Consider the following 24,801-nt stretch of genomic DNA (forward strand, 5'->3'; position numbering starts at 1 on the left):
TATTGACACGACCTCCTGGGAGACCCTGGCACAAGACCGATCAACATGGCACACGCTGATCTACCAAGGCTGTCAAACATCTGAAGCCAGAAGGACAACCATAGCACAAGAGAAGCGAGCACTCCGTAAAGCCAGAGTTGCAAAAGCTGCAACAGTGGTGCCCACACATGTCTGCCCGACATGTGGTAGAACATTCCGTGCCCGTATCGGCCTTATCAGCCATTTGCGGACACACCATGAACAGTCCATAACCCGTTAGATGTCAAGGTCCTCTTCGAATACGATGGACGAACAACAACAAATGGTGACTAGATACTTAACAACTCATATGAACTGCAAGGGGCAAGGAGCGCCAGCCCGGAGAGAGAACTCTTGACATCCTGGTTAGATAAGTTCGATGGATTCAGGTTAGAGCCTGAGGAAGTTCAGCCTAGGGCCATGAACTAAGGGAAGCCGTATCTGAACCATTAGCGTTTCTCTGTGGTGGATGGGTGAGGTCTCAGAGGACTGGAGAAGGCCAAGCATAGAAAGGAGACCAGGGAACAGGGGCATGGCTAGAAGGGCCCACTTGGGTAGGCCCCAGCTTTGGGTGGGTGGACAAGAATGGAGGGGCAGGGGAAGAGAGACAGGCGGGATGGGGGGCAAGCCTGGTGCCTCACAAACTGAAGTTGCTCAGCAGCGTAAAGCACTTGTCAAAAAGGCTAATATAATTCTGGGCTGTAGAGCCCTGTATGGAAGCCCCAGGAGATGCAGTGAGAGGGCATGGCCCCCCACTGAGACAGATGGGAAGGAAACCCCACCCCTCCCCTGGAGCCCGGCAAGCCACACCCACCCGACCAGAAGAGAGGAGTGGGACAAGAAGACTAGGAAGCTGGCCTTGCCACTCACTTGGCCTGGAGCAGGTGAGGAGACAGCTGCCTCCACCTATGGCTGGACCAGGAGCACAGAGAGGACCTCTGCGACTCCAGGGGAGGAGCTGCCAGGACAGCCAGCTGATGAGGGCACTGAAGAGTCACTGCGCCTGCCCTTGGCCGTGTGCCCGGGGGAGATGAAGGGACCCCATAGACGGAGGTATGTCGTGAAGGACTTGTAGGAAGTGAGTGGCTCATGGACCCCAGATATTAGTCTGATTTTGTGTCCAAAACTCAATTCAGCACGGTTTGGCTGGTTCCCTGCTGACCCGCTGGTGGACCCATCTGCGCTGGTAGGGCCCTGGGCTGGGAGCTAGTGGAGTAGGATAGGCCCAGGTCCCCCATCCCCTAAAGCTGCCCCACCTTAGGCCAAGAGGGTCTGTGTCTGTCAGCCGCCTGCCTGAGTTAGGAGGCCAGGAGACTCGTGGTGCTCTGCCCTGCCTGGGGCCAGGGCTCTGGACTGTGGGCCCTTGGCGATGCCTAGAGGGCCAGTGCCTCAGAGATTGCTAATTCCCCAACAGCTGTTTCCTTGGTGGGGCCTGAGAGGGCAGGGCCTGGCCTCCCTCCAGAACTAGTGGGGAGGGGTGGTCACAGCCACCTGCAGAGGTAACGCTCCCTGTGCTGTTATGGGCTTCAGCCCAGGCCAGCAAAGGCCTGGGTCAGAGTGCCTTCCCAAAGGTCCTTGAGCTTCCTTCAGGAGGCAGGAAGATTCCTGCTCTTCCCTTCCTGCTAGCATCCCATCCCCTCCTGCTAATTCACATGCAGATGGAGCTTTCTGATTTGGATTCCATGCTTGCTTTACTTTGGAGCTTTTACTCTTGGAGAATACAGAGTAAGTACAGCATATGGGCCTCACTTCCTGCCTTCCCCTGGTCTGCTAGCCCTGCATAGGGGCTCCAAGCTTTCCAGCTTCCCGCAGAAGCTCAGACATGCCACCGGAATCCAGGAGGGCACTGCATCTCCGCCCATACCCTGAATGCACGACAGAGCAGCCAAATGTGCATCATGTGAAAGTGGTTCTGTTTGGCTGCGTGTCTGAGCTGTGCATGCCCATGCTGCCGTTTGTCTTCCCTCTCGTCCGAGAGAGAACCTGTTTCCCCTTGAGTTTGATCACAGACTTTAACACATTTACCAATCGGTGTCCATATTTCAGTAATACAGAGTGCTACTACATGTCAGCTCACAGGGCCACGGACAAACAGGGTTATGGATTCACTTCAACAGAGTCGATTAGGGACACTCTTGCTTTATTAGTCTCATGGCATCAGTGCTACTAATGTTGCTGAATGGTGGTTATGCAGCTATTACAGAGCACACATCAGCAAGCACTGCGGAGCAACGCATATAAGAGTAAAAGGCACTCAGAATGCTTCCGTCCCTTCTACCGCGGGGGGTCCCGGCCCTGATCCTCGCTTCAAGGGCTACGGTCGACATGACTCCAGCTGGGAGAATCCTCCAAGGTCTAGGTCCTGGTGAGACTCACCAGGCACGGGACTCTGCACTAGTTGTATCACGGTTGTTTACCGGGTGTGCGTGTACCACTGACATTCATGATGCAGATATGTATCATTTCAGCCTACTGGTGGTTTTGTCCCCAATATCTCTGATGCCCACACTGAAAAGTCAAAAAGTCTTGGTAGAGATACAAAGTTGCATCGTGTCACGGGGGTTGAGATGGTTGGGGAACAGCTATCACAAGACCCAGGAGCAGTACATCCTCCCGCAACTGTGGGTCGGTGGGACGCCAGATATACCCACTCAAATACATAGTGTGGAGCTGAGATCAGTTTCAAGCAGAGAGGGGACAGCCGTGCTTAAAAGCGAATACAAGTTTTGGGATTGGATACTAGATAGGAGTTGATCCCCCATACATGCTAGGGCAAAACTTATATTGGAAGTGAGGCTGACATAAGTGCTCCAGCATTAAGTCCACCCAATTTTTGTATCTTATTCCTAAGGGGCTAAATGTCAAAAGAATTCAGGATTATGGTGCATCAAGCAGGAGGCAGAAAAATTGTTCTCCTTGGGCTTAAACTGCAGCAAGGGAGGTTTAGGTTGGATTTTAGGAAAAACTTCCTGTCCGGGTGGCGAAACACTGGAATAAGTTGCCTAGGGAGGCCGTGGAATCTCCATCTCTGGAGATATTTAAGAGCAGGTTAGACAGACACCTGTCAGGGATGGTTTAGAATAAGGAGATGGACACTAGATGACTTCCTGTGGACCCTTCCAGCCCTGCATCTCTCTGAGTGTATGTTCTGAGCATTGCTTCCCTCTCCTCCGCCGACATCTATCCAAGATGATCTCTTCTAGCCATTCATGCCAAACCCCACGTGCCAATCCTGTTGTGAGTAACATGAGCTGTTGCAGATAGAGATGGGGGTGTAAGGAGTTACCGTATGCCTGGAGCTCGGCTGTTTCCATTTGCCCTCTAGTTTTGGAGGCTTTAGGTCTCTCTCAGATTGCATTGTCAAGCTATTGTCCCCAACCCTGCAATCTAGAATTAACTCGTTTTTATAAAAGTTGAGCTCCTCTCCTGGAGGGCGCTCATCCTCCAGGTGCTGGGGTTTTACATAAAACCCCCAATACTGCAAGATTTGTGATAAAACCAGGTGAGGTAGCAAACTGGGATGACAGATTCCCTGAAAACGGCTTTTACTTCAGGTCTGGCATTGGAGTCTTGCAGCTTCACCACTGCTCGCCCATTCAAAACAAGAATGAGCAAAGGTACGAATGTTGGATAGGCCGCAGGCGGGCATTGGCCAAAGGGGTGGACTTGATCAGACTTGCCAGACCTTGGCTCCTGCCCTCTTAGTGCAGCCCTGCGGGAGTTCACCTCATGGCTTCTGCATCAGCTGGACGGCAAACTCTGCATACCAGTGATCATCCTTCCTGACTGTCTCTAGACTGGCAAGTTTTTCCGCAAAATCATCTGCTTTTGCGGAAAAACTTGCCAGTTGTCTACACTGGCCGCTTGAATTTCCAGAAAAGCACTGATGATCTCATGTAAGATTGTCCGTGCTTTTCCGGAAATACTGTGCTGTTCCCATTCGGGCAAAAGTTTTTTTCCGAAAGACTTTTGCGCAAAAGGGCCAGTGTAGACAGCACAGTACTGTTTTCCACAAAAAAGCCCCGATGGCAAAAATGGCGATTGGGGCTTTTTTGCGGAAAAGCGCGTCTAGATTGACCACGGACGCTTTTCCGCAAAAAGTGCTTTTCCAGAAAAGCGTCCTGCCAATCTAGATGCACTTTTCTGAAAATGCTTTTAACGGAAAACTTTTCCGTTAAAAGCATTTTCGGAAAATCATGCCAGTGTAGACGTAGCCCCTGTGTATTGAGAGCCTTCCTGTAGGCCACAAAGGCGAGTTAATCATTGGGCAGATGGGGAAACCGAGGCACAGAAAAGGAACGTGATTGGCCTTGGGCCACGCAGCGTGTCCGTGACAGAGCTGGGAATGGAACTCAGTGTCCTACTCTTGTGCCCAAGCGCTGGACCAGCCCAGTAAGAACTGTTGTTTAAGTGGATTCAGTGTGTTCTGGATGGAGGAGTTAGTGTTGCATGGACTCTGTGAAACTGACAAGGAAAAATGTGCTGGGAAATGAGACGTTCTTTGGCAGACTTGGCAGATCGCATTCCTCCAAGAGTCTGGGACACGTTGGTACAAGAACATAGGGAGGGTAGCTGTGTAACTCCCACGGACGGCACAGAGCTTTGCCTTCCAGCTTTAAGCCTTGCTGTGCCACAGGGTCCATCCGCCTTGTTACTGGCAGGTGCTTTTGAGTGCCACTCAAAAAAGGAGTTAGCAATGGCTTTGCACTTCCTCAGCAGATCTGATTTGTCTTCCCTTCCCCACTGAAGGCCATTGCAAAACCCCTATTGACGTCAGAGAGGCCAGGGTTGCATCCCTGGGTTCTCCCTTCTGCCCCTCGGCTGGGGGAGATTCACAATCCCCCTTCGTTATGTTGCTCAGAAATGATTGAAAACATGAAAAGCATCAAGTCAGTTTCCTGCAGTCCCTGGTGCTCCGGGGACGCGGCAGGTCTGAGTGTTCACGTCTCAGTCCTCGCAGAATCTCTTCCCAGACACGTCACCCTGCCTGCCACGGCTCAGAACTCGGAGCAACAGTGAAAATGGGTTCCAGATACTAATGTGAAGGGATTTCATTCCCAGAGTCTTGGGCTGAACTCTGATATCCCACCTCCTCAAGCGCCTCCTGCAGAAGGAACTTACGGGTGACCTGCTGCCCTTTATTTTAAGGGCTCACCCCTTCTTATGCCACTGATTTATAATGAGCTGGACGAGTTCTTTAATTTCTGCCCCTAGCTGCTTTATGCAGAGCTGACATTCTTCCCCAGAGGTGTCTGCATTTCAGGGCTGAGCAAAGCAATTCCTGGGGGTCCCATCTGTAACCAGTTCGACTGGTGTCTGTAAATGTCTGTTGTTTATTATAGAGACACCTCAGTGTCACTAAAGTCTTGCAGCTGCTCTGTGCTCTTGTGAAATTGAGGTAGGTGGGGAAATGTGACTGTCTGCTCTTTGGACACCAGCATTTTGGATCCGTGTTATTAACTACGGCTCCCAATGCCCGGCACAAAGATGGGGCAGTACCATTGCCCCTATTTTACAGATTAGAAAACTGAGGCACGGAGACTCCCCTAAGGTCACTGGGAAAGCAGGACATAGGCCCTAGGTCTCCTGACTCCAGCGCAGTGCTCATCCACTGCATGGATGGGATTTTCATCCCTTCACCCGCATGTCTGTCGGCAGGTGTGTACACAGCTAGGCAGCAGGCAGGGACAAAACACAACCTATCAGGTGATGTGTTAGGGAGGGGGATGAATGGGGAGGGCATGTAAGGGGTTCGGTGCGTGGATGGGTTGTGTAGGGCAATGTTTATATAGGATCTGGGAGCTTGTTTGGGAGACATCAGGCAACTTACCATGTCCTGCAATTCCCCCATCCTACCTGGGCAAGCTTGCCTTTGTTTCCCTGTAGGAGGCGGCTGGGATGTTGGGGGAATCTCTGACAGAACAGAATGCTTAGCCTGCACAACCAGGAATTCAGGGGTTAAAGCCATTTGCTGATGTCGTAAGACTAAAATTCCCCCTCTGGAAATACCCAGCTGACCCTTGAGAACCTGCTATGAGAGGGCTGGTTCTTACTATCGGGGGGTGGTTCCAATTTCGGTCTTAAATAGGTGCTTGAGGGTGGGATGTCTCCTCAGAAAGAGATCGGCCCCAGGCAGTGCCCAGCCAGCCAGCTGCTGGGAAGGGAGGGAAGGAAACAGCTGCCTGCCAACCCCTGTTACAAAGGGATTAGCTGGAGTGAAGACATTTCCCTCTAGGCAAGCAATGGAACCAGCTTCTCTCCTCCTGCTTCTCAGCCTGGGCTGGACCTGCAGAGGTAAGTTCCCTAGAGACCACAGCAGCTCACAGGTTCTCTGGGCTGGAGAGATCGGGGTTCCCTGCTCTTCTATTCTGGCCCTGGGTCCTGCTTTGAATTCTTCCTCTTTGCTGTATGGTACTGCTCTGTCGGTACAGCCACAGCAGCTCTGCCTCCTGGTGCAGCTGTGTCCCAGTGATCTGAGCACAGGGCTCCCAGGGATCTCTTTGCCTGCTCCAGATTGGCTGTGATAGGGGTGCTGAAGAGGGGACTCTCTCACAGGACTGTCTCCAGCCTTGTGCACGTGGCCTGCAGTTATTCAGGGTGTGGCACAGTGGGGTCCTGGTCCGTGGCTAGGAGTGTTAGGCAGGCAGCTAATATAAACAATAATCCCACTTCCTTTTCTCTTCACTGCACATGGAGCTTTCAGACCCTGATTGTTCCCCTGTGAGCTTAGACTATTAAAACTGGCTCAGAAAGGGAGGAAAAAACACGTCACCTGCACCCCCAGATTCTGGCTGCATCTCAAATGGGATTACACACCTGAATCTCCGGGAACAGCTGGCTTAGTTCTTAGAACAGTGCCAGTAGCTCAGCACCTAAGGAATCGGTGGTTGTGAGTAGCGGTGCCCTCAGCCACATTCAGGGCTAGGGCTGGTATTTGTTAGAAAGTCCCAATGAGGTTGCTGCATTCCGGAGGCAATCCATACAGACCGCACCCCACAGAGCTACTGAGCCGGGCTGCTCTCCTTGTCATGCTGAAATAGACGGCTGGTCTCACAGACCCGCTCCTCGCCCATGTGCCGCGGCCCACATGACACCTCCCTTTCCTGATCCTGAAAGTTTCCAGTGCGGAGTCCCCATTCCCATCAGCTGATGCTGCGGGAGCTGCTGGCTCTCGGTGTCTCTGACCCCTGTGCCCTGGCGATAGTTTAAGTGACTCGTGATGCCGTCCAGCAGCTGGACATTGGAACCATGAAACCAGCGTTCAGTGCTCCGAGCCCACCAGCCCTGGGAAGTGCCCTTGCAGAGTTAAAAGCCAGATCCTCAGCTGCTCTGAATCACTGTCACTCAAAAGCGCACAGCCTGCTGCAAAAAATGGAACCTTCATCTTGTGCACTGAGCTCTCCAGGGAGTCAGTCAACAGCAGACTGCTGCCCTCTTGGTCCTTTCCAGACAGTCAAGGGTTGTCGTGGCTCAAAGTTTCCACCGCTGCTGTGCCGCCCAGACGTGGCTGCGTTGCAGCAGTGGGGTTGGCTCGGCATCTTGAGATAAATGTAATCAGCATGTGGCATTCACATGGCTCGCCTCTGGCTGGCCGTTCCTGCTCCACGCTGGCTGCCTGGCTCCCAGCAGGGGGCTAACCGGTGATGGGTGACCGGTGTTTGGGATCGTTTTTGAATCACCACCTGTAAAATCTTTGTGGGGAGTAGAGACTCGGGGTCTGTCCCGTGTGAAGGGTCCCGAGGCCCAGCGCTGCCGGGCTGCCCCCTCGGCATGCAAGGAACCTGCTGCGGCTTCTCAGGCCAGTTGTGGGGAGGGGGAATCGGAGCCTGCAGCCCAGGAGCCAACCCTGCTGTCCTGGGAGGCCTGAGGGGCTGTTTGTGCGCTTGCCGCTGGCTGAGGTCACCACCACGGAGCCCGCTGGAGGGGAAGTGAAGCTGAAGGGAGAAATCCTGCCTCTTTTGAAGACGAAGGCAAAATCACCCTTGACTCCACTGAGGCCGGAATTTAACCTCAGAGCGGCTGCATCTGCAGCGTTCCCGACACGCCCACTATAGTGCACTTGGGTGACATTTGGTGGTTTTTAAAGCTCACACCCGGGAAGTCCTAGGATTCTGGGGGTGTCTCAGCACCAGGAGTGCCGGGATTCTGGGGGTGTCTCAGCGCCAGGAGTGCCGGGATTCTGGGGGTGTCTCAGCACCAGGAGTGCCGGGATTCTGGGGGTGTCTCAGTGCCGGGATTCTGGGGGTGTCTCAGTGCCGGGATTCTGGGGGTGTCTCAGCGCCAGGAGTGCCGGGATTCTGGGGGTGTCTCAGCGCCAGGAGTGCCGGGATTCTGGGGGTGTCTCAGTGCCGGGATTCTGGGGGTGTCTCAGCGCCAGGAGTGCCGGGATTCTGGGGGTGTCTCAGCGCCAGGAGTGCCGGGATTCTGGGGGTGTCTCAGCACCGGGATTCTGGGGGTGTCTCAGTGCCGGGATTCTGGCACAGGAAACGATTGTGGAGACAAGCTTGATACGGTGACCCGAGCGCAGTGGCTCAGAAAGCAGAAAACTGAACCCAAACTCTCTCTGCCTCCCTTTCCCTTGGCAACAGCTGCCTTAGCTCCCCCTGGGCGCTCACTGCTCTTCCCCACAGGAGCCTTGTTTTCACCACTTGCTGCTTCCCTCTTTTCTCCCCCCACCCAGGCCAACTGACCGTGCTGCCCCAGGAGCCGCTGGTGGAGGTTGGAGGCTCCATTCAGTTGAACTGCTCCCTGGACTGTCCGAATGGGAAGGTCCAATGGAAGGGGCTGGACACCAGTCTGGGGAACATCCTCTCCACCCCCAGCTACAGCCTCCTGAGCGTGACGCATGCCACCGTAGCCATGGAGGGCACGTGGATCTGCATAGGGCATTGCCAAGGGAGTTCCTTTCAGGAACAGGTCGATCTTCAAGTGTACGGTAAGTGCCCTGCTTCGGTGCAGGTAGCCCCTGTGGCCTGACACACCCCAGACGCCAAACGCACTGGAGCCCAGCGGGGGGACAGTCCATCTGAGCCACAGCCTGTTACCGCCCCATAGGCCTGACCCAGGCAAACAGGAGGGAATGGCCAAGCGTGCTGGGGAACAAGCCAAACGGACCCTGCACAGACAGTGCTGCCAAAGGCTTTGGAGCGGAAGGAAAGCCAGACCCCTGCTCATCCCTGTCCAGCAGGGCTGCTTCCGGGGTGACGTGCAACAAATGGCACATCAGGGTCACTGGGCGGCTGTGTCCCTCTTGGGGGCCTGATCCTGTATCACCCACCCTGCCCAATTCACAGAATCCAGCTAATGTCGGAACTTACAACCCAGTGGCCCAACTCTGCGGCCATCCTGACCCTGACCAAGGCGGGATGTTTAGAGGAAAGTATCCAGCCTTCCTACCCCTCACGTTGTGCCCTCCAACACCCGGGGGTGCTTGTGCTCACTATGTGTCCTGAAGCATGAGGACTGATGACTAAAATGCAGCCCTTCTGGGGTGGAGGATGGCAGGAGGCCTGGCTCTCAGAGGTGAGGGGCACCTGCAGCAGCCACTGAAAGAATGGGAGCTGTTAGTACCCGCCCCTCTGAAAACCAGATCCTGGAGTTTAAGGTCTAACTTGAAAGGCCCTCCCCACTGCATGGACCTCTGGCTACCTAGCAGACCCCGACAGGCCTAAGGGGGCAACTGCTCCGGGGGGCCTGGCGATGCAAAAGGGCCTGGAGTTCCTGGGCAGCTGTAGCCACAGGCCCTGTAAATTACTGCTGGAGCGCCAGGCCACGCTGAGCTCTACCGAGCCCCAGCCCCCGCTTTTGCCTCCCTGCCTTGCCACTGCCGCGGAAAGAGGAAAGGCTGAGCTGACTGGCCGAAGGTTTGAACCTGAATTCCAGGCAGGCCAAGTACAGCCAGTCCCCGACTTACGAACGAGTTACGTACAGACAGTAGGTGGTAACTCGATCTGTTCGTGAGTCGGGTTCCGTTCCCCGACGTACGGCCGCGCTGTTCGTAAGTCGGGTTCCGTTCCCCGACGTACGGCCGCGCTGTTCGTAAGTCGGGTTCCGTTCCCCGACATACGGCCGTGCTGTTCGTAAGTCGGGTTCCGTTCCCCGACGTACGGCCGCGCTGTTCGTAAGTCGGGTTCCGTTCCCCGACGTACGGCCTCGCGCTGTTCATGAGTCGGGTTCCGTTCCCCGACGTACGGCCGCGCGCTGTTCATGAGTCGGGTTCCGTTCCCCGACGTACGGCCGCGCTGTTCGTAAGTCGGGTTCCGTTCCCCGACGTACGGCCGCGCTGTTCGTAAGTCGGGTTCCGTTCCCCGACGTACGGCCGCGCTGTTCGTAAGTCGGGTTCCGTTCCCCTACGTACGGCCGCGCTGTTCGTAAGTCGGGTTCCGTTCCCCGACGTACGGCCGCGCTGTTCGTAAGTCGGGTTCCGTTCCCCGACGTACGGCCGCGCTGTTCGTAAGTCGGGTTCCGTTCCCCGACGTACGGCCGCGTGCTGCTTGTAAGTCGGGTTCCGTTCCCCAACATACGGCCGTGCTGTGCGTAAGTCGGATTTTGTTCGTAACTTGGGTTCCGGCCGTATAGGAGGTTGGTCGTAAATGCGAACGGTCGTAAGTCGATGCGTTCGTAGCTCGGGGACTGGCTGTATTGTAACCCTGCAGCCTGGCTGGCCAAGCCACTGGAACAACCGCCAGAAAGGTGGTTTTGTGGCTTCTGGAGTGAAATTGGCCGCTGGTCCCTGGACAGATCGGAGAAGACTCCTCGGGGGAGGGGGCAGGAATTGAACGTCCCACTCACTCCCCTCCCCAGTGGCCACTCCTGGCCCAGCACCCGGGGCCCCGACCCAGGGTCGATAGTGTGGCTAGGCAGCCTGCCCTTCCTCACATGCCATTCTCCCCTCAGCTCTGCCAGACACGCTGCAGCTGGAAACCCAGCCCAGGGCGCTGGTGGCGGGGCAGCCGGCCCATCTCCGCTGCTCGATTAGCAAGGTGTACCCACCCAGCAGCTTGACTCTGAGCTGGTATCAGGGGGACCAGAGGCTGCATGGCACAGAGGCCGAAGAAGAGAGCGACGAGGAGGAGCTGTTCAGTTACCACTCGGAGCTGGAGGTGCCCGGGGAGAAGGTGACGGAGGGCTCGGCGTTCAGGTGTGAGGTGGCGTTGCTGCCGCCAGGCGCAGAGAGGCCTTTCCAGCGGGTGAGAGCAGTGACTGTGAGCACAGAAGGTACGTCTGGTGGGTGGGCAACGCCCCTTGCCAAAGCCTGCCCCAGCCATCTCGCCGTGAGGATCTCCTGCTGCCAGGCTGCTCATTAGGGATGTGAAAATCCCATTTAATTCATTAACCAGCGTTGATCTAGTTAACTGATGAAAGGGGGGGGGGGGCTGCCTGTAGTGAGGAGCAGCTCCAGCCCTGGGAATGGTCCTGCTGCTCCCAGGCACCGGTTGACCATTCACGTCCCTACTGCCCATGTGAACTCTGGCCTGTGATGCCCAGGCAGCAGGGGGGCCAGGCTGGATAGGCCTGAATCCACCTGTGTGGAGACCTTTTCCTAACCCCTTCCCGCTCTCCAGGAGTCCCCCAGCTCCTGGGGCCTGGCTCCAGCCCACCCCCCGCAGCCTTCCTCCCAGCCCCAGACGGCTCTGCCCCCGAGTCCTCTTGGAAACCACCCTGTGCAGTTAGGGATCAAGGAAAGGGGCCCTGTACGTGCTGGTCCTTTTTGCTGTCGAGGGCCCTAATCCCAGATGTCACTGGTGGCATGAGAGATGCCTGTGAGGGGTCTGATGCTTAGTGAACATGAGAACAGCCACACTGAGTCGGACCAAAGGGAATCATCCCGGGATTCCTCCCCTGTGGCCCATTCTCAGCTTCTGGCAAACAGAGGCCAGGGACACGATTCCTGCCCATCCTGGCTAATAGCCATTGATGGATTCTCCTCCAGGAACTTATCTAGCTCTTTTTTTGAACTCTGTTAAAGTCCTGGCCTTCCCCGCATCCTCCAGCAAGGAGTTCCACAGGTTGGCTGTTTGCTGCGTGAAAACACTGCATTATATGAAGGGAACAACTAAGCAGTGGATAGGGCTTGAGATTTCTGATGCAGCCATCTCTCTGGAGCTGGGCTCAGAGGGGTGGAATGAACCAGCAGCTGGAGCGTGTTCAATAACAGCAGAGTTCAGGGGGCCATTTCCCTAACTTGTATAGCTGCAGCTCCTTAAGGACCAGGCCACAGAGCACTGGTAACCAAGTGTCAAGAGCGTAATCGAAACCTTCTGTTTACAGCTGTGGCAGAGGAGCCCACAACTGAGTCAGTCCCTGGCCAAGAGAATCCTGGCACCGAGTCCCTGGCTACTACAGAGAACCCCATCGCTGGGCTAGTGGCTACTGCAGGGAACCCAACCACAGACTGGACTTCTGCAGAGAGCCCCTCTGCGGAGCTCACGGTCACCTCCCACAAGCCCAGTCTCAAAGCCACCCCTGACCACCGCCTGGAGACCACCGAGACCCTCGCCACCGAGTCCAGCACCGCCCCGCAGCGCCCCAGCGCCACCCCCTGGAGCCGCCGCAGTGACACCAGCTCTGCTCCAGCAAGCCCCACAGCGGGCGTGGCTACGACAGGGAGCCCCTGGCCCGAGCAGACCACAGGTGGCAGGAGCCCCGGAACAGCATCTGTCTGCAGCCTTCGGATCAGGCCTGACCCTCCCGAAGGGACCACGGGGGAAGCCCTGAAGATCACGTGCGAGGCAGAGTGCGGTGAGGGTGTTGCCGTCAGGTGGCAGGAAACCCCCGTGGCGCTGTCTCAGTACCAGGAGGAGGCGTCCGAGGGCAAGTCCACCCTGACGGTTGACCACGTAGATCTCACCTACCAAGGGGTCTATAAGTGCATCGTGCCGAGCAGGAGCCTCCAGCTGGCAAGCCTGCACATCACGGTGTCTGCCGGTGAGTCATGCACAGCGCGTTGTGTTCAGGGGCAGCTGGGCCAGCCCCGGAGAGAGGGGGCTCCCTGGGATCGTGTGTGTCTCCTCCGAGCCGGACTCTCACCGGTAGCCACAGGCAGCCGGTCCGCAAGGGGAGCTCCCCTCACGGACCAGCTCCCACCTGGCACCCTGCCCTGCTGCCTCTGATACAGTGGCAGGGGACTCCTTGGGAGTGAGATGCACTGGCTGCCGGCCCCGCCCTAGGGACGATAGATGGTCGACTAAGCGATAAGAATTCATGAGGTTACTCGACTATTCCATTAACCCCAAGGCTGACCCAGTATGGCCGCTCTTATGCTCTCTGGCCGGGGCCGGATCCCTAGGCTCTGTCACGTAATCGGTGCCCAGGGCCGGTTTCACTCTGCCTGCACAGTGCAGGGGCGCAGGCTGGGGAACTTGAGGCCCAGAGGAAGTAGCTGCATTACTCAAGTGCCAGGAAGCGCCCAGCGGTACCGAGACCTGGGCTGTGAGGTTTAGCCAGGCAGGTGTAGAGGCCAAGCCACACTAAGGGCTCAAGCTCGGCAACTGACAACTTGTCTTCTCTTTGCAGCCACCTTCGGCACCGACTCGGCCATTGTCGTCGGGACAGCAGGCTCCCTCCTGGGACTGATCGTCACGGCCTTTGCCTCACGGCGCCTGTGGAGGCGGCTCCACCCATGTCATACTCAGGAGTGCTGACCAGTCCGTTCTTGGGGGGAGAAGCGTCTCCCATCTCGTCAGTGCTTGGGAGAAACAGAGCGAGAAACCCTCTTTTCCTCTTCGAAATTCCTACCTGCATTATTAGTGACTGCCTGACACCTCTGCTAGGTACCGGAGTCGCCCCTTAGTCACCGGGCGCTGGTCAATACTGATTATGACGACCGACGTGACTCCTTTCACTGGTGAGCTTGCTGGTCGTTATGGAACACCTGGTACAGTATTAGACCCAGCCAGGCCCCTGGGGCTGCACCTGTCCAAGGACGGAAGCAGAGGATCTGGGAAAGCAGAGCTGAGCAGCCCCTCGGCTGATCGCTCTCTTTCCTTTCCTCCACTTCACTCCTTGACAGCCTGGTTTCCTCTCCAGCCTGGTGCTGGGACGTGGCACCTGAAGCAGGCGGCGGTGTCAGGGTACGGCAGATTCCAAAGCAGACCGATGGACTTTCCCCTCACGGTATATTTAAAACTTTCTTCATTGAAGCTTCCAGCTCGTGAGAGGCTGGTGCGGTGTCCAGAGGGCTGGTCTGAAATTCTGCCTCCTTCCTCCTTATGCTGGCTTCTCAGTCGGACAGTCCCTGGGGTCAGTTGCTCCTGGTTTTGTTTCCAATATGCTGCAAGCTTCCGGGGGGAGGAGGGAATTCCAGGTGCACCAAGGACGGGCTGGGGATGAGCAAGGGTCAGGGTTAGACCCCTTGGGTTGGGGCCCAATAACCTGCAGAAAAATCAGCCAAGGCCACACACAAATGAGGCAAAAAAACCCAACCTGCACTGAGTGAGAGAAACCCTCACAGACGTGGCCTCGACAGTCACCTCACTACCCCCAAGCTCATCTTGGGAGGCGGGAGGCACTGAGGCTCAGGGCCGGATTCACTCCTCTGGGGGGCTGGGACTAGACCAGACTCTGGGGCCAGGCCAAACATGAGGGGTTCAGTGTGCAGCAATGGGCTGTCAGGGAGCAGCTGGAGGTGCAGGAGCAGGATGAGGGGTCTGGGCAGAAGGCAGGGTGCAGGCGCAGGGTGGGGGTGTGCAGTCTGGGTGGGAGGAGAGGTGCAGGATGGAGGCACCTTTCTGGTGCAGTTCCTGGGACAGGGAGCAGATGACTTGTGCCCATGGCTTGCCTTAATTGGGTCTCCTAGGCTCCCCCATGCCCCCACAGCAGGGAGCTGGTGCTCCAGCCATGGCACCTCCCCACCAGCACGTGAGCGAGGGGTGACCTGGAACACGGCAAGCTGCAAGCCATAGGCTCCCACCCCGCAGCTTAGACCCTTGGAACGGAGTGGAGGCTTCGCAAATGCACAAGTTACAAACGCTCAGTGGAGCGCTGTGCTGCTCCCTACAGCCATCTCCAGGCGCTGGATCTGCTGCAGCTACAGCCTCTCCCTCCGAGACGGGATTGCAGGCCTCCTGGAGAGGGCTGTGGGGTCGCTGTCTGGTTCCTTCCACGCCAGCCCCATCTCAAAAACGGGATGGAAACGGAAGTCGGTTAATCTGTGTATTTAAAACAAATGTCCTAAGAAACCCCTCCCGCGGCTGCTGGTGAATAATCCGTATTGAAGGCTGAGGCAGCAGGAGACCTGCTGTGCGTATGGCGTTTGTTGTACAGGGAGAATGGCTACGTGAATAAAGGGGCCGTTTTTACATCCCTGGTGTGGTTTTCTTGGCATGTATCACTTCTCTCTGCTCTGGCCCTACCGTCTGCCTGTCACTGGGCTGTTGTATGCTGGAGAGGGGGCAGGAGGCCTCTTAAGAACAGCCCCACTGAATACACTGCTGTGGGCATTTTGACCTCTGCTGGGTATGATGGTGCCCTCAGCGTTTGCAAGAGGCTCTGAATTGCAGCTTGCCAATTCGATGCCCCCTTGATGGCTCAAACAGAAAAGCCGGCTGTCATGGCTGGTGCAGAAGCATTGCTCACTCGATCGGAGAAAGACGGGAACCCTAGAAATACCTTCAAGAAACCCCAGGTTCTTCTTGGTGCTGGAGCAACCGGGCAGAGCTGTGCTCTACACTCCCATTCTCTCCTGCTGGTTCCTGGCCAACAGCTCTTCTCTCTACCCTAATTCCCACATAATCCTCTTGGCAAGGAAATTCCCCATGTATGGCCCCTGGGGAAACTCTGCCAGTCTGCACCCGGCTTCCTGCTGTGTGGCGTAAGCCCTGCAAGGCGTTACTCCCTGTGCCCCTGACTAGCAAGGGTGGAGGTGAAGCAGCCAGCAGAAAAGCCCATTTAGTCCTACTCGGTCAATAGGGGCTTTAGTAACACATCTGTCCTGCTCGGCAGGGAGGAACAGCCCTGGGGCTCAACAGGCCAGTCCTCCCACATTCTTACTCCTGCAGGCGGCCTAGTATCTGTGCCCAGCCAAGGACAGCTGTGGCTGAAGCAGCTGCCAAGCAAGGTGAGCCTGACCCATCCCTGCAGGGAGAGCTGTGGTGTTTTATGAAGCCCCACAAGCCACCTTGGGGAAGCCAGGAGAGCACAGAAAACTCAGCTGGGACACTGGACGTGGCAGGCCTGGTCCTGTTTCTCCTTGTGGCTGCCGGCCGGCATGCACCGGTTGGGGCCAGGGCTGCAGAAGGGGAACCGGAACAGAACTGCTTCCCTCCCTAGTAAGGTCAGGAGCTAGCTGACGGCTGGGGCCCTAGGAGAAAGGGACAACTTGGCTGCAGCCCATCTCAGTGCTAGTTCTGAGTTGTGCAGGAAACGTGGCAGCTTGGGCCTGGAATGAAGCCCACAATTCCAGCCTCTGTTCCTTGTGCCAAGAACTCTCTGGACTGAGCTCTCAGAAACCCTGCGTGCGCTGGGGCCGGCCCAGCAAGCTCCTTCCACCCTCTGACCTCCCAGCTTGAGCAAATACAACTCAGCAGAGCTCAGAGCAGCAACCACACACCCCCACTCACAGAAAAGGAGAAGACCCTCTGCACATCCAGCAGGCAGGGGCCAACAGAGTGACCCCTGTTGGAAGCGAGGCGAGGCTACTGCCCCTCACTTTGTGGGCTCAGCGACCACACTGGGGGCAGTTAACAGGGTTTAAAAGAGAACTAGATAAACTTGGCTATTAGCCAGGCTGGGTGTCCCTAGCCTCTGTCTGTCAGAGGGTGGAGGTGGATGGTAGGAGAGAGATGGCTTGATCATTCCTTACCTGTTCGATTCCCTCCCTCTGGGGCACCTGGCATTGGCCACTGTGGGCAGACAGGATACTGAGCTGGATGGACCTTTGGTCTGACCCAGCATGGCCTCTGTTATGTTCTCAGGCAGAGGGCAGGTCACCCGCCCAGCGGCATGTTGCGGAGCAGCCTCTGTGTGATCCACCAGAAACTGGACTAAGATTATTGTACGGTTCTGACTGGCCCTGCTGCCCTGAGCCAAAAGGCCAGTCTTCTGTGGCTGAAGAGGCCAGGCCTTCTGGGAACCCCGCCAGCCTGACAAGTTTTAACCCTGAAATTCATAACTATTCTTTAAAGAGGAAGCACCCACTTTCAGCCATGATTAACGGAGGAATGGCCACCCAGTCATGCTGTGGTGCAGACAATGGAATTTCCTTCCCTGTCCTTTTGGTGAAGCCAAAAGCCCCTTTTTCTCTGCACAGACACTGTTTAGTTCAGAGCAGCATTTGCTTCCAGAAGAATCCCCCACTTTCCTAATTGCTAAAGCGCTAACGCCCCAGTCAACAGAAACCAGCTGCATGTTTACAAGTCAGGCTCCCCACCCCCAATTGCTTTAGCTTCTGGGCAAGTAACAAACAAACCTTAAATGCCATTGTTTAAAATAAGGCTGTAAAAGGTTGCAGGGTTACCCAATAAACATTAGGCTTACTAGACTTCTTACTGGGACAGCAGACTGGAGCAGCCCTTGCTGAGTCTGGCCAGCTGTGTGGGGTGGCAGGCAGGGCCCCAACATCGAGCCGATGGGACCCCAGCCATGTGAAGGTGGCAGGCAGGGCCCCAGCTGCTCTGACTTGGCCGATGGGACCCCAGCCATGTGAAGGTGGCAGGCAGGGCCCCAGCTGCTCTGACTTGGCCGATGGGACCCCAGCCATGTGAAGGTGGCAGGCAGGGCCCCAGCTGCTCTGACTTGGCCGATGGGACCCCAGCCATGTGAAGGTGGCAGGCAGGGCCCCAGCTGCTCTGACTTGGCCCTTGTGGACCAGCAGGCCCTTGGCTCTGGCCATGGCTGTGCTCCAACTTGGCCTGGATGAACCAGCTGACCACAGCCATGTGGAGATGGTAGGCGGGCCCTGGTGGTGCTGGAGCAACCGGGCAGAGGTGTGTGTGTGTGGGGGGGGGGGGGGTCAGCTACTCCCAATCACTCCAGGTGGTGGGTAGGGACCCAGCCCCAGTCTGCCCACTGACAGTTAAATGTTATAATTGTGATCATTTAACCCATTAATGGTTATTTACAGCCCCAGATTAAAACCCCCTTGAGTGGCCCTCACCCCCAGCTCTGTAGAGGTGGAATGAGCTGTGCAGTCCCCATTCTGCAGATCTAACTCAGAGCTTATTTATTAATGACCATGGGAACATCCTGAGAAGACTTTCCAGTGGAACACGGCCTTAGGGTGGAGCCCACCTCTCCTTGGCAGCTGCGTGTATTGGGGGAAGGGAAAGTCTCCAGCACTTCACATGCCTCCAATCTCAGCTCTGCTCTCCAGCCCTTCTGTTGGGGAGCGGAGCTCCACCCCCCACCCCGCTTGCATGGTTTGCCCGGCACCGGCGAACACAGTAAGGCAATTACTGCACAGCCTCCCAGAACTCACCCCAATGGCCTCTGCCACGCTGAGGTAGGTGAGCGATAAGAAACATGACAGTGACAAGCTTGTGATTTAAAGCCGCCGACAGGCAGCGTTATGGCCACAGGAACACTTACCAAACAGACTACGTGGCTGCTTCCTCTTTGGGATTTTTCTCCACTGCCAGGAGTGGGGCACACCAGGCCCTATCGGCCCCCTTCCCTTCACCAAAACCCCCGATGCACCAAACCCATTCCTACAGCATTGGAACCAAGAGGAGGGGACGAAGGGCGGGGGGCTAAACAGAAGCACCAAAAGCAAAGATGCCCAGGGCGATTTGTAGTGTAGAATGGGAAAGATCAGTTGCCTCTGCGGGACAGAATGCAGCATCACTGACAGCGCTCTGCTCGGGTCTGAGATTGGAGCACTGAAGATCTCTGTCCTGGGCTAAACTGGACAGTGTCACCAGCCAGAAGGGAGTAGAAGTGGGATCACAAAGGAACCTTTGGTCAGACTGTAAACCGGAGTCCAGCCAGCTGACAGCACCACTGAAATCCTGGTGAGCAGCCCCTGCCACAGCATCCCATTCCTCGGGAAGCTCTGTAACCGGCACGGCACCTGAGCTGCTCCCAAGCCCAGTCTCCTTATCACATGTAGTCAAGATTCTGCCTCCCTCCCTGAAGGCCTAGCCTCTGTATTGGCTCTCAGCACATTCCCAGCCTTCCCCAGAGTAGGGACAGACTCCAAGACAGGGGCAGTCTAAGCGAGTCAGACAGATCACAGCCGCACGGGAGCAGAGAACTTGCATGCCCCTAGCTATGCACTGTGCGCTGGTGCTTCAGCAGGTTGGACTTGTGGTTGAAGGACCTGGAGCAGTGTTTGCAGCTGAACTGCTTCTGGTTCTGATGAGTTCTCTTGTGCTGCAGGAAGGTGGAGAAGTGGGTAAAGCTCTTGGTGCAGTGCTCACACTTGAAGGGCCTCTCACCCGTGTGGATGCGCTGATGCTCCTTGACAGAGGCTTCCCATTTGAACCTCTTGCTGCACTGGGGGCACTTGAAAGGCTTCTCCTCTGTGTGGATGCGGAGATGCTTGATGAGGCAGGAGGTGCGCTTGAAGCTCTTGGCACACACGTCGCATTGGAAGGGTGCTTCGTCCGAATGGACCTTGCTGTGCTTGGCCAGGTCCCCAGCCAGCTTGAAGTGCTTGCCACAGGCATGGCAGCGGTGGGGCCGCTTGTCCGAGTGGACCAGGCGGTGCTTGATGAGGTCAGCACAGCGGATGAAGTCCTTCTGGCAGGTCTCGCAGCGGTAGGGCCGCTCGCCCGTGTGGATGCGCTGGTGCTCCTGGAAGTTGGAGAGGTGCTTGATGTCCTTCTTGCAGATGTTGCAGCGGTAGCACTCCAGGGGGACGGGCACACGGCTGAGGAGCCGGTGAGATCGTTTCCGCTTTCTCCTAACTGGGGAATTTGGAGAACTTTTCACTGCTTCCATGGAGTTGGAGACAACCTGGAAAAGCAGGGGTTTAGAGCACCCCATGTGCACTCACTCTGCACTTTATAAAGCATGAAAGAAAGAAAGCTCCCCACCTCGAGGGCCTTCCGTTCTAGCCGGGGCAGCCCATCCATAGAGGCGAACTAGGCGGTCGCCTAGAACGCCAAGTTAAATGGGGCACCAAATGGTGGCTCAATATCGTTGAGGGGTTTGGAGGTGGGGGCAGGGGTAGCCTAGGGCACCAGTTGCTGGCAGCTAGTCTAGGGCCTCCCCTGATTCTAGCGCAGGCAATGAAGGGGCATCAGTTCAGGCGATTAGAAATGCCAGTGATCAATGCTAGAGGCCTAATGGCAGACGCAGCTTTAAAGGAGGGCACAGGCAGACTGAGCTGGTCTAACCGCAGGAGGCAGCATGAAAGAAGGGAAACAAAGGGACATGGGGAAAGGGGCCACGGAGCAGGAGGAGGGACTGTGAGTATGGACTTTATGATTAGCCACATGGCACAGTCTCTAGTACCCTGGGGGGGGGGGGGGGAGCCACACCCACTCCCTTGTGCAAATCTGTAGGGAAGAGGGGATTTTATTGCTCTTATTGGTGCACGGGAGTCCTGCCGGCCTACAGTAACCCGTGTGTGCCTCAGTTTCCATGGCGATGGGACTGTGCTGCCACAGCCCCCCCCCCCCCCAAATGGCCGATTCCCTTTGGAACCTGGGGGGGGGGGGGGGCGACCAGGTGACACCTTGTGCCCGGGAAGCGAGACAAAGGCGGGAGGAGCCTGGCTGGGAGCCGGGCAGTTTCAGCTGGGGGGAGGGGCGGTGCCCTGGCTGCGGGTTGGCCCCTCCCCCTCCCTCCGGGGGGGCCCTACGTCCGGCGGGGGGGGGGCAGGGCCCGGTGACTCGCCCCAATTCCCCTCCCCCACAGCTCCCGCCTTGGGGCCCGGGCACGGCCAGTTACAGGAGCCCAGGGCGCCTCGGACCGCGGGGGGGGGGGGGGGGGCTACTCCGGCATTTCCAGCGCCCCCCCCATTCCCGGGCCCCTCCCCACTCACCGCCACCGCCCCCCCCTCACTCACCGCCCCCCCTTCCCTGCGCCCCCCCATTCCCGGCCCCCCCTCACTCACCGCCCCCCCATTCCCCGCCACCGCCCCCCCCACTCACCGCGGCTCCCCAGACTGCTCGGCCCCACCCGCTCTCCGCGAGGGAAGAGGTCAAAGAGCCCCGGATGCAGAAGCCCAGGTCAAAGGTCAGCGTCCATAGGGACCGGTTGCTAGGCGGGGCCTGCCCGCAGTCGCTATGGCAGCCGAGCGGACGCGGGGCGGGGCCGGATGGCGACCCCGAGAGCCCAGGGAGGCAGGAAGCGAAGGTCCCAGAACTAAGATGGAGGCGACCGGGCTTCGTTGCCCACAGCCAAGATGGCGGCACCCGCGCTTTCTCGGATCATCCGGCTATTGTACAAGATGGCGGCCGCCAGAGGCTCCCTCGACCGTTGATTGGATGCAGGGGGCAAGATGGCGACCAACGGTCTTCTTCACCCTCTGATTGGCTGCGAGTAAGCGATACGGCGGACAGGCGGGTTCCTCACCAACTGATTGGTAGCCCACAGTCAAGATGGCGGCAGAGTGGCTTCCCTGCCCACAACCAAGATGGCGGCCTGCGAGAAGCGGCGCTCAGCGCCAGCCCCGGTAACCGGGAGCGGGCTCGTGGAGCCGGTTCGGGCGGGTGCCGCAGGCCGCGAGCCGGAGAGCGAGGCCGAGTTCCTGCTCCAGGCCGGGGTGACGGCCATGGTGCGGGAGGCGCTGCTGAAGGTGCTGGAGGCCCGGCCCGAGGAGCCCGTCTCCTTCCTGGCCACTTACTTCGAGAAGCTGGTGCTGAGCGGCCCGCGGGCCGGCGGCGCCGGGGACCTGCACAGGCAGCAGCAGCGCCTCGGCCGGGCGCTGTGGTACGCGCGCCTGGCCCACCATTCGCACAGGTGCGGGACTACAACTCCCGGCATGCTTCGAGCCAGGCCCCAGCCCTCTGTCTCTGGGCGAGCGCGTGGAGCATTCTGGGAGTCGTAGTCTGTGACGGGCACGCAATGCATGCTGGGACATGTAGGCTCCACGGCTGCGTTCACACTGGTCTTTTCCTGATCCTGATAAATCCGGAGCGCACACCTGGTGGTGGCAGCCTGTAGGGGCTGCTGGAAGCAGATTCAGGGGTGCTTGCAGCAGCTTTGGCTGGTTCATCCTTTGCCTTTCTGCCCTTGGTCTCGCAGGCACTGCTGCAGGTGCAGGGGACTGGGTGTGAGGGTCCAGAGATGCTTATCTGCCTTGGGTAGGGTCACCAGTTTGATGGGAGGGCTGCTATTCCTGGAGGCTCTGTCACCTAATATAAAAATTAATCTTCAAGCAAAGAGCATGTCCTGGCAAATGCAGGACAGTCGCATACCCAAAAGAGCCCAGTTGGGTGGGCTATGACTTTGGGTGGGTGGGTGTCAGCCCCACACCATGGCATCTCTCCCCAGCCAGAACTCTGAGCAGTGAGGTGTCGGAGCGCCGGCAGAGCGGGGTCAGCGCCCATGTCCCAGCCCCCCTTCCTGGCTGGAGTGCTGAGTGGCATGGGGTCCGCTACCACATCCTAGCCACGCTCACAGGTTGGAGCGTCAGCAGCTCAGGACTAACTACTAACTACTGCACACCAGCCCCACTCCTGGCCAGAGTGCCAGGCACAGCAGGGGCTGCCCAGACTACCCAACCTGCGGGGGTGGGCCTGCATGAAAAAATGGATGGGCCACAACCCGCTCAGGGCCACTTGTGGCTACGCCACTACTCTAGGACAAACTTTCAGAGTTGGTATCTATAACTCTGAGTAGTAAGTGAACCTGTGTACCCTGCTTTGCTGTCCAGAGCTGGATTAAAGAGGATGGAGCAGAGGCAGAGAGAGAGGGGGTGGGGTTTAATGTTGTTCAGTATAAGTCATCTTGCATGGCAAGAAAATGTGCCCCTGTTGTCTGGAATGCTGAAACTTGAGCCAATTTTGTTTTAGTAGCAGTTGCTTTAGCGAGGGATATGTAACTTGGATCTTCCGCCCCACTCCCCGCCCCAGTCCTGTGTGCTAATATGTTCTTTGATTGTGTGTCGTGGCAGGACTGCTTTTAACAACAACGTCAGCATGGCTTATGAGTGCCTGAGTGCCAGGGGCAGAAGGAAGAAGTCAGGTGTCAATGGAAGACTCTACAGTGAGTTGCTCAAGAAGATCTGCCAAGATGGAGAAGCCCCTGAAGAGGTTGTTTCTTCTTTGCTGAGGAAGATCCAGTGTCGGGACCACGAGGCAGTACCTTTTGATGTCTTCCGCTATGGAGTACTCAGCTGTTTTGTGCTTCTGGAGTTTGTGGCAAAAGCTGATACCTTATACGACGTACTGGATGATGGCTCTGGCATAGCAGATGAAAGTGTTTGCCAGGCAGTCCTGGACACTCTGGAAGAAGCTCTCGGAGCCACCGACTTCTCGGTACCCATCCGTTACTTGGAGGCTGGATCTAAGCTTGGACCAGACTGTTTGGCTTTGGCCATGGACAAAGCATTGCTAGACAGGAAGATTTGCTCCTCCATGAACAGGGAAGAGTTTCTAAAGAGAGCCACAGCCCTATTCATTGCAAAAGTAAAACCTATTGACTGACACCTTGCAGTTGGGACAACACTCGCTGTGTTTTCCTATGACTTCAAATGAAGCACGTTACCCTGGGAATACATCAAATCCTGCGACTTTGGGTGGCCAGAGTAGGCCACAGAGGGAGCAAAGTGGGCCTGCCAGTTCCTATCCTAAAGGATAGGATCTACTTGACTAAAGAATGCTTATCTTAAATTTCTCATTCACCTCCTGGCTCCATCCTGAACACCTAAATGCCAACCAACTGTAGCATTTGATCTGCTGGCTTGTATATCAGAACTTGTATATAAGAACCTCCTATTTAAAATGCCTGTTTATTTTCTACAGCTATTGTAAACCTCTGCTGAGGTTATAGCTTGGGGAACATCCAGGAAACCAGCTAAAAGTGAGGCCTTATAGCCTGAGCACATTACTAGAAGTTAGGGACTACTGAGCTGTTGTCCTGGCTTTGCTACTGATATATTTTGTGATTTTTTTTTTTTTTTTGGACAAATCACTTAAGTTGTGTATTCCCTGTCTTTAAAATGGGAGTAATACGTACCTCAGAGAGTTGTGGTGAGGTATAACAAATAAATGCAGCTTTGGGAGGATCTAAAGTGCTATTTAAGTATTGTTAGTAATGTGAAGTAATACATTAAATACACAAGATGACGCACATCTGGCAAGAATTGAGATTTCAGCAAAAACACTTGCTAGTTCTGCATTTGGCCAGTGGCTGAATTTCAGACACCTGTATTAGCATTAAACTATTCTGGGGTTTTTCATCATATCACAGTTTACTAAACTGCATCCTGTCACTTGAACTTTCACAAGCAGAGATCGTACATGACTAGTAAGCTATACAGCAAAATTGGTATTATACAGATTTGCTAGTAAGTCTGGAATTTGAGCAAAACCAGGCTAAATTCTAATTCCCTTATGCTAATATACCTTGCTATGTTTACTTAGCCCTTCAACTATTGTTGTTGGTTGGACCATACCATATCTATTTGTGAGTTTAGAACTATGATTATTCATGTCATTCAATTATTGGTGTATTAGAGGCCATTAAACTGTTTAATCTCTGTTAGTTTTGCTATACACATTTTTATTCTATGGTAGCCTTTATTGCTAACAGTGCTACATTTTATAGCTTTCTCTAGGTGCCCCCTGTGTGAATTAAAAAAATATCCCTGTGTTGTAGGAAAGGGCAGCAGGGGGAGAAATAAAGGGAGACTTTGAAAATAGGCTTCTAATTTCGGGTGCTCAATGTTTAACA

At 56.1% G+C, this 24,801-nt stretch overlaps 3 protein-coding genes across 3 annotated transcripts; 2 read left to right on the forward strand and 1 right to left on the reverse strand.

Moving 5' to 3' along the window:
- Positions 1-5,796: 5,796 nt before the first annotated feature.
- LOC112546405 (mucosal addressin cell adhesion molecule 1) lies at positions 5,797-15,319 on the forward strand. The gene is made up of 5 exons (XM_075902586.1): positions 5,797-6,312; positions 8,699-8,953; positions 10,915-11,235; positions 12,289-12,945; positions 13,534-15,319. The coding sequence occupies exons 1-5, from the start codon at positions 6,261-6,263 to the stop codon at positions 13,659-13,661; spliced, it is 1,413 nt and encodes a 470-aa protein (XP_075758701.1). The 5' UTR covers positions 5,797-6,260; the 3' UTR covers positions 13,662-15,319.
- On the reverse strand, positions 8,832-21,547 carry LOC102461656 (uncharacterized). Its single transcript, XM_075902589.1, has 2 exons — positions 21,054-21,547; positions 8,832-19,911 (listed from the first exon to the last, which is right to left on the reverse strand). Exon 2 carries the CDS (start codon positions 19,894-19,896, stop codon positions 19,219-19,221), a length of 678 nt encoding a protein of 225 aa, XP_075758704.1. The 5' UTR covers positions 19,897-19,911; positions 21,054-21,547; the 3' UTR covers positions 8,832-19,218.
- TPGS1 (tubulin polyglutamylase complex subunit 1) lies at positions 21,539-24,612 on the forward strand. Its single transcript, XM_014575471.2, has 2 exons — positions 21,539-21,864; positions 23,021-24,612. Exons 1-2 carry the CDS (start codon positions 21,539-21,541, stop codon positions 23,550-23,552), a joined length of 858 nt encoding a protein of 285 aa, XP_014430957.2. The 3' UTR covers positions 23,553-24,612.
- The last annotated feature ends 189 nt before the right edge of the window (positions 24,613-24,801 follow it).

The sequence above is a fragment of the Pelodiscus sinensis genome, chromosome 19 (assembly GCF_049634645.1).
Source record: "Pelodiscus sinensis isolate JC-2024 chromosome 19, ASM4963464v1, whole genome shotgun sequence".
NCBI lineage: Eukaryota > Metazoa > Chordata > Testudines > Trionychidae > Pelodiscus > Pelodiscus sinensis.

Coding starts and splice junctions, on each gene's coding strand:
- LOC112546405 (XM_075902586.1), top strand. CDS start 6,261: ATGGAACCAGCTTCTCTCCTCCTGCTTCTCAGCCTGGGCTGGACCTGC. Junction 6,313..8,698: donor CCTGGGCTGGACCTGCAGAG/GTAAGTTCCCTA, acceptor CCCCCCACCCAG/GCCAACTGACCGTGCTGCCC. Junction 8,954..10,914: donor GGTCGATCTTCAAGTGTACG/GTAAGTGCCCTG, acceptor TTCTCCCCTCAG/CTCTGCCAGACACGCTGCAG.
- LOC102461656 (XM_075902589.1), bottom strand. CDS start 19,896: ATGGAAGCAGTGAAAAGTTCTCCAAATTCCCCAGTTAGGAGAAAGCGG.
- TPGS1 (XM_014575471.2), top strand. CDS start 21,539: ATGGCGGCCTGCGAGAAGCGGCGCTCAGCGCCAGCCCCGGTAACCGGG. Junction 21,865..23,020: donor CTGGCCCACCATTCGCACAG/GTGCGGGACTAC, acceptor GTGTCGTGGCAG/GACTGCTTTTAACAACAACG.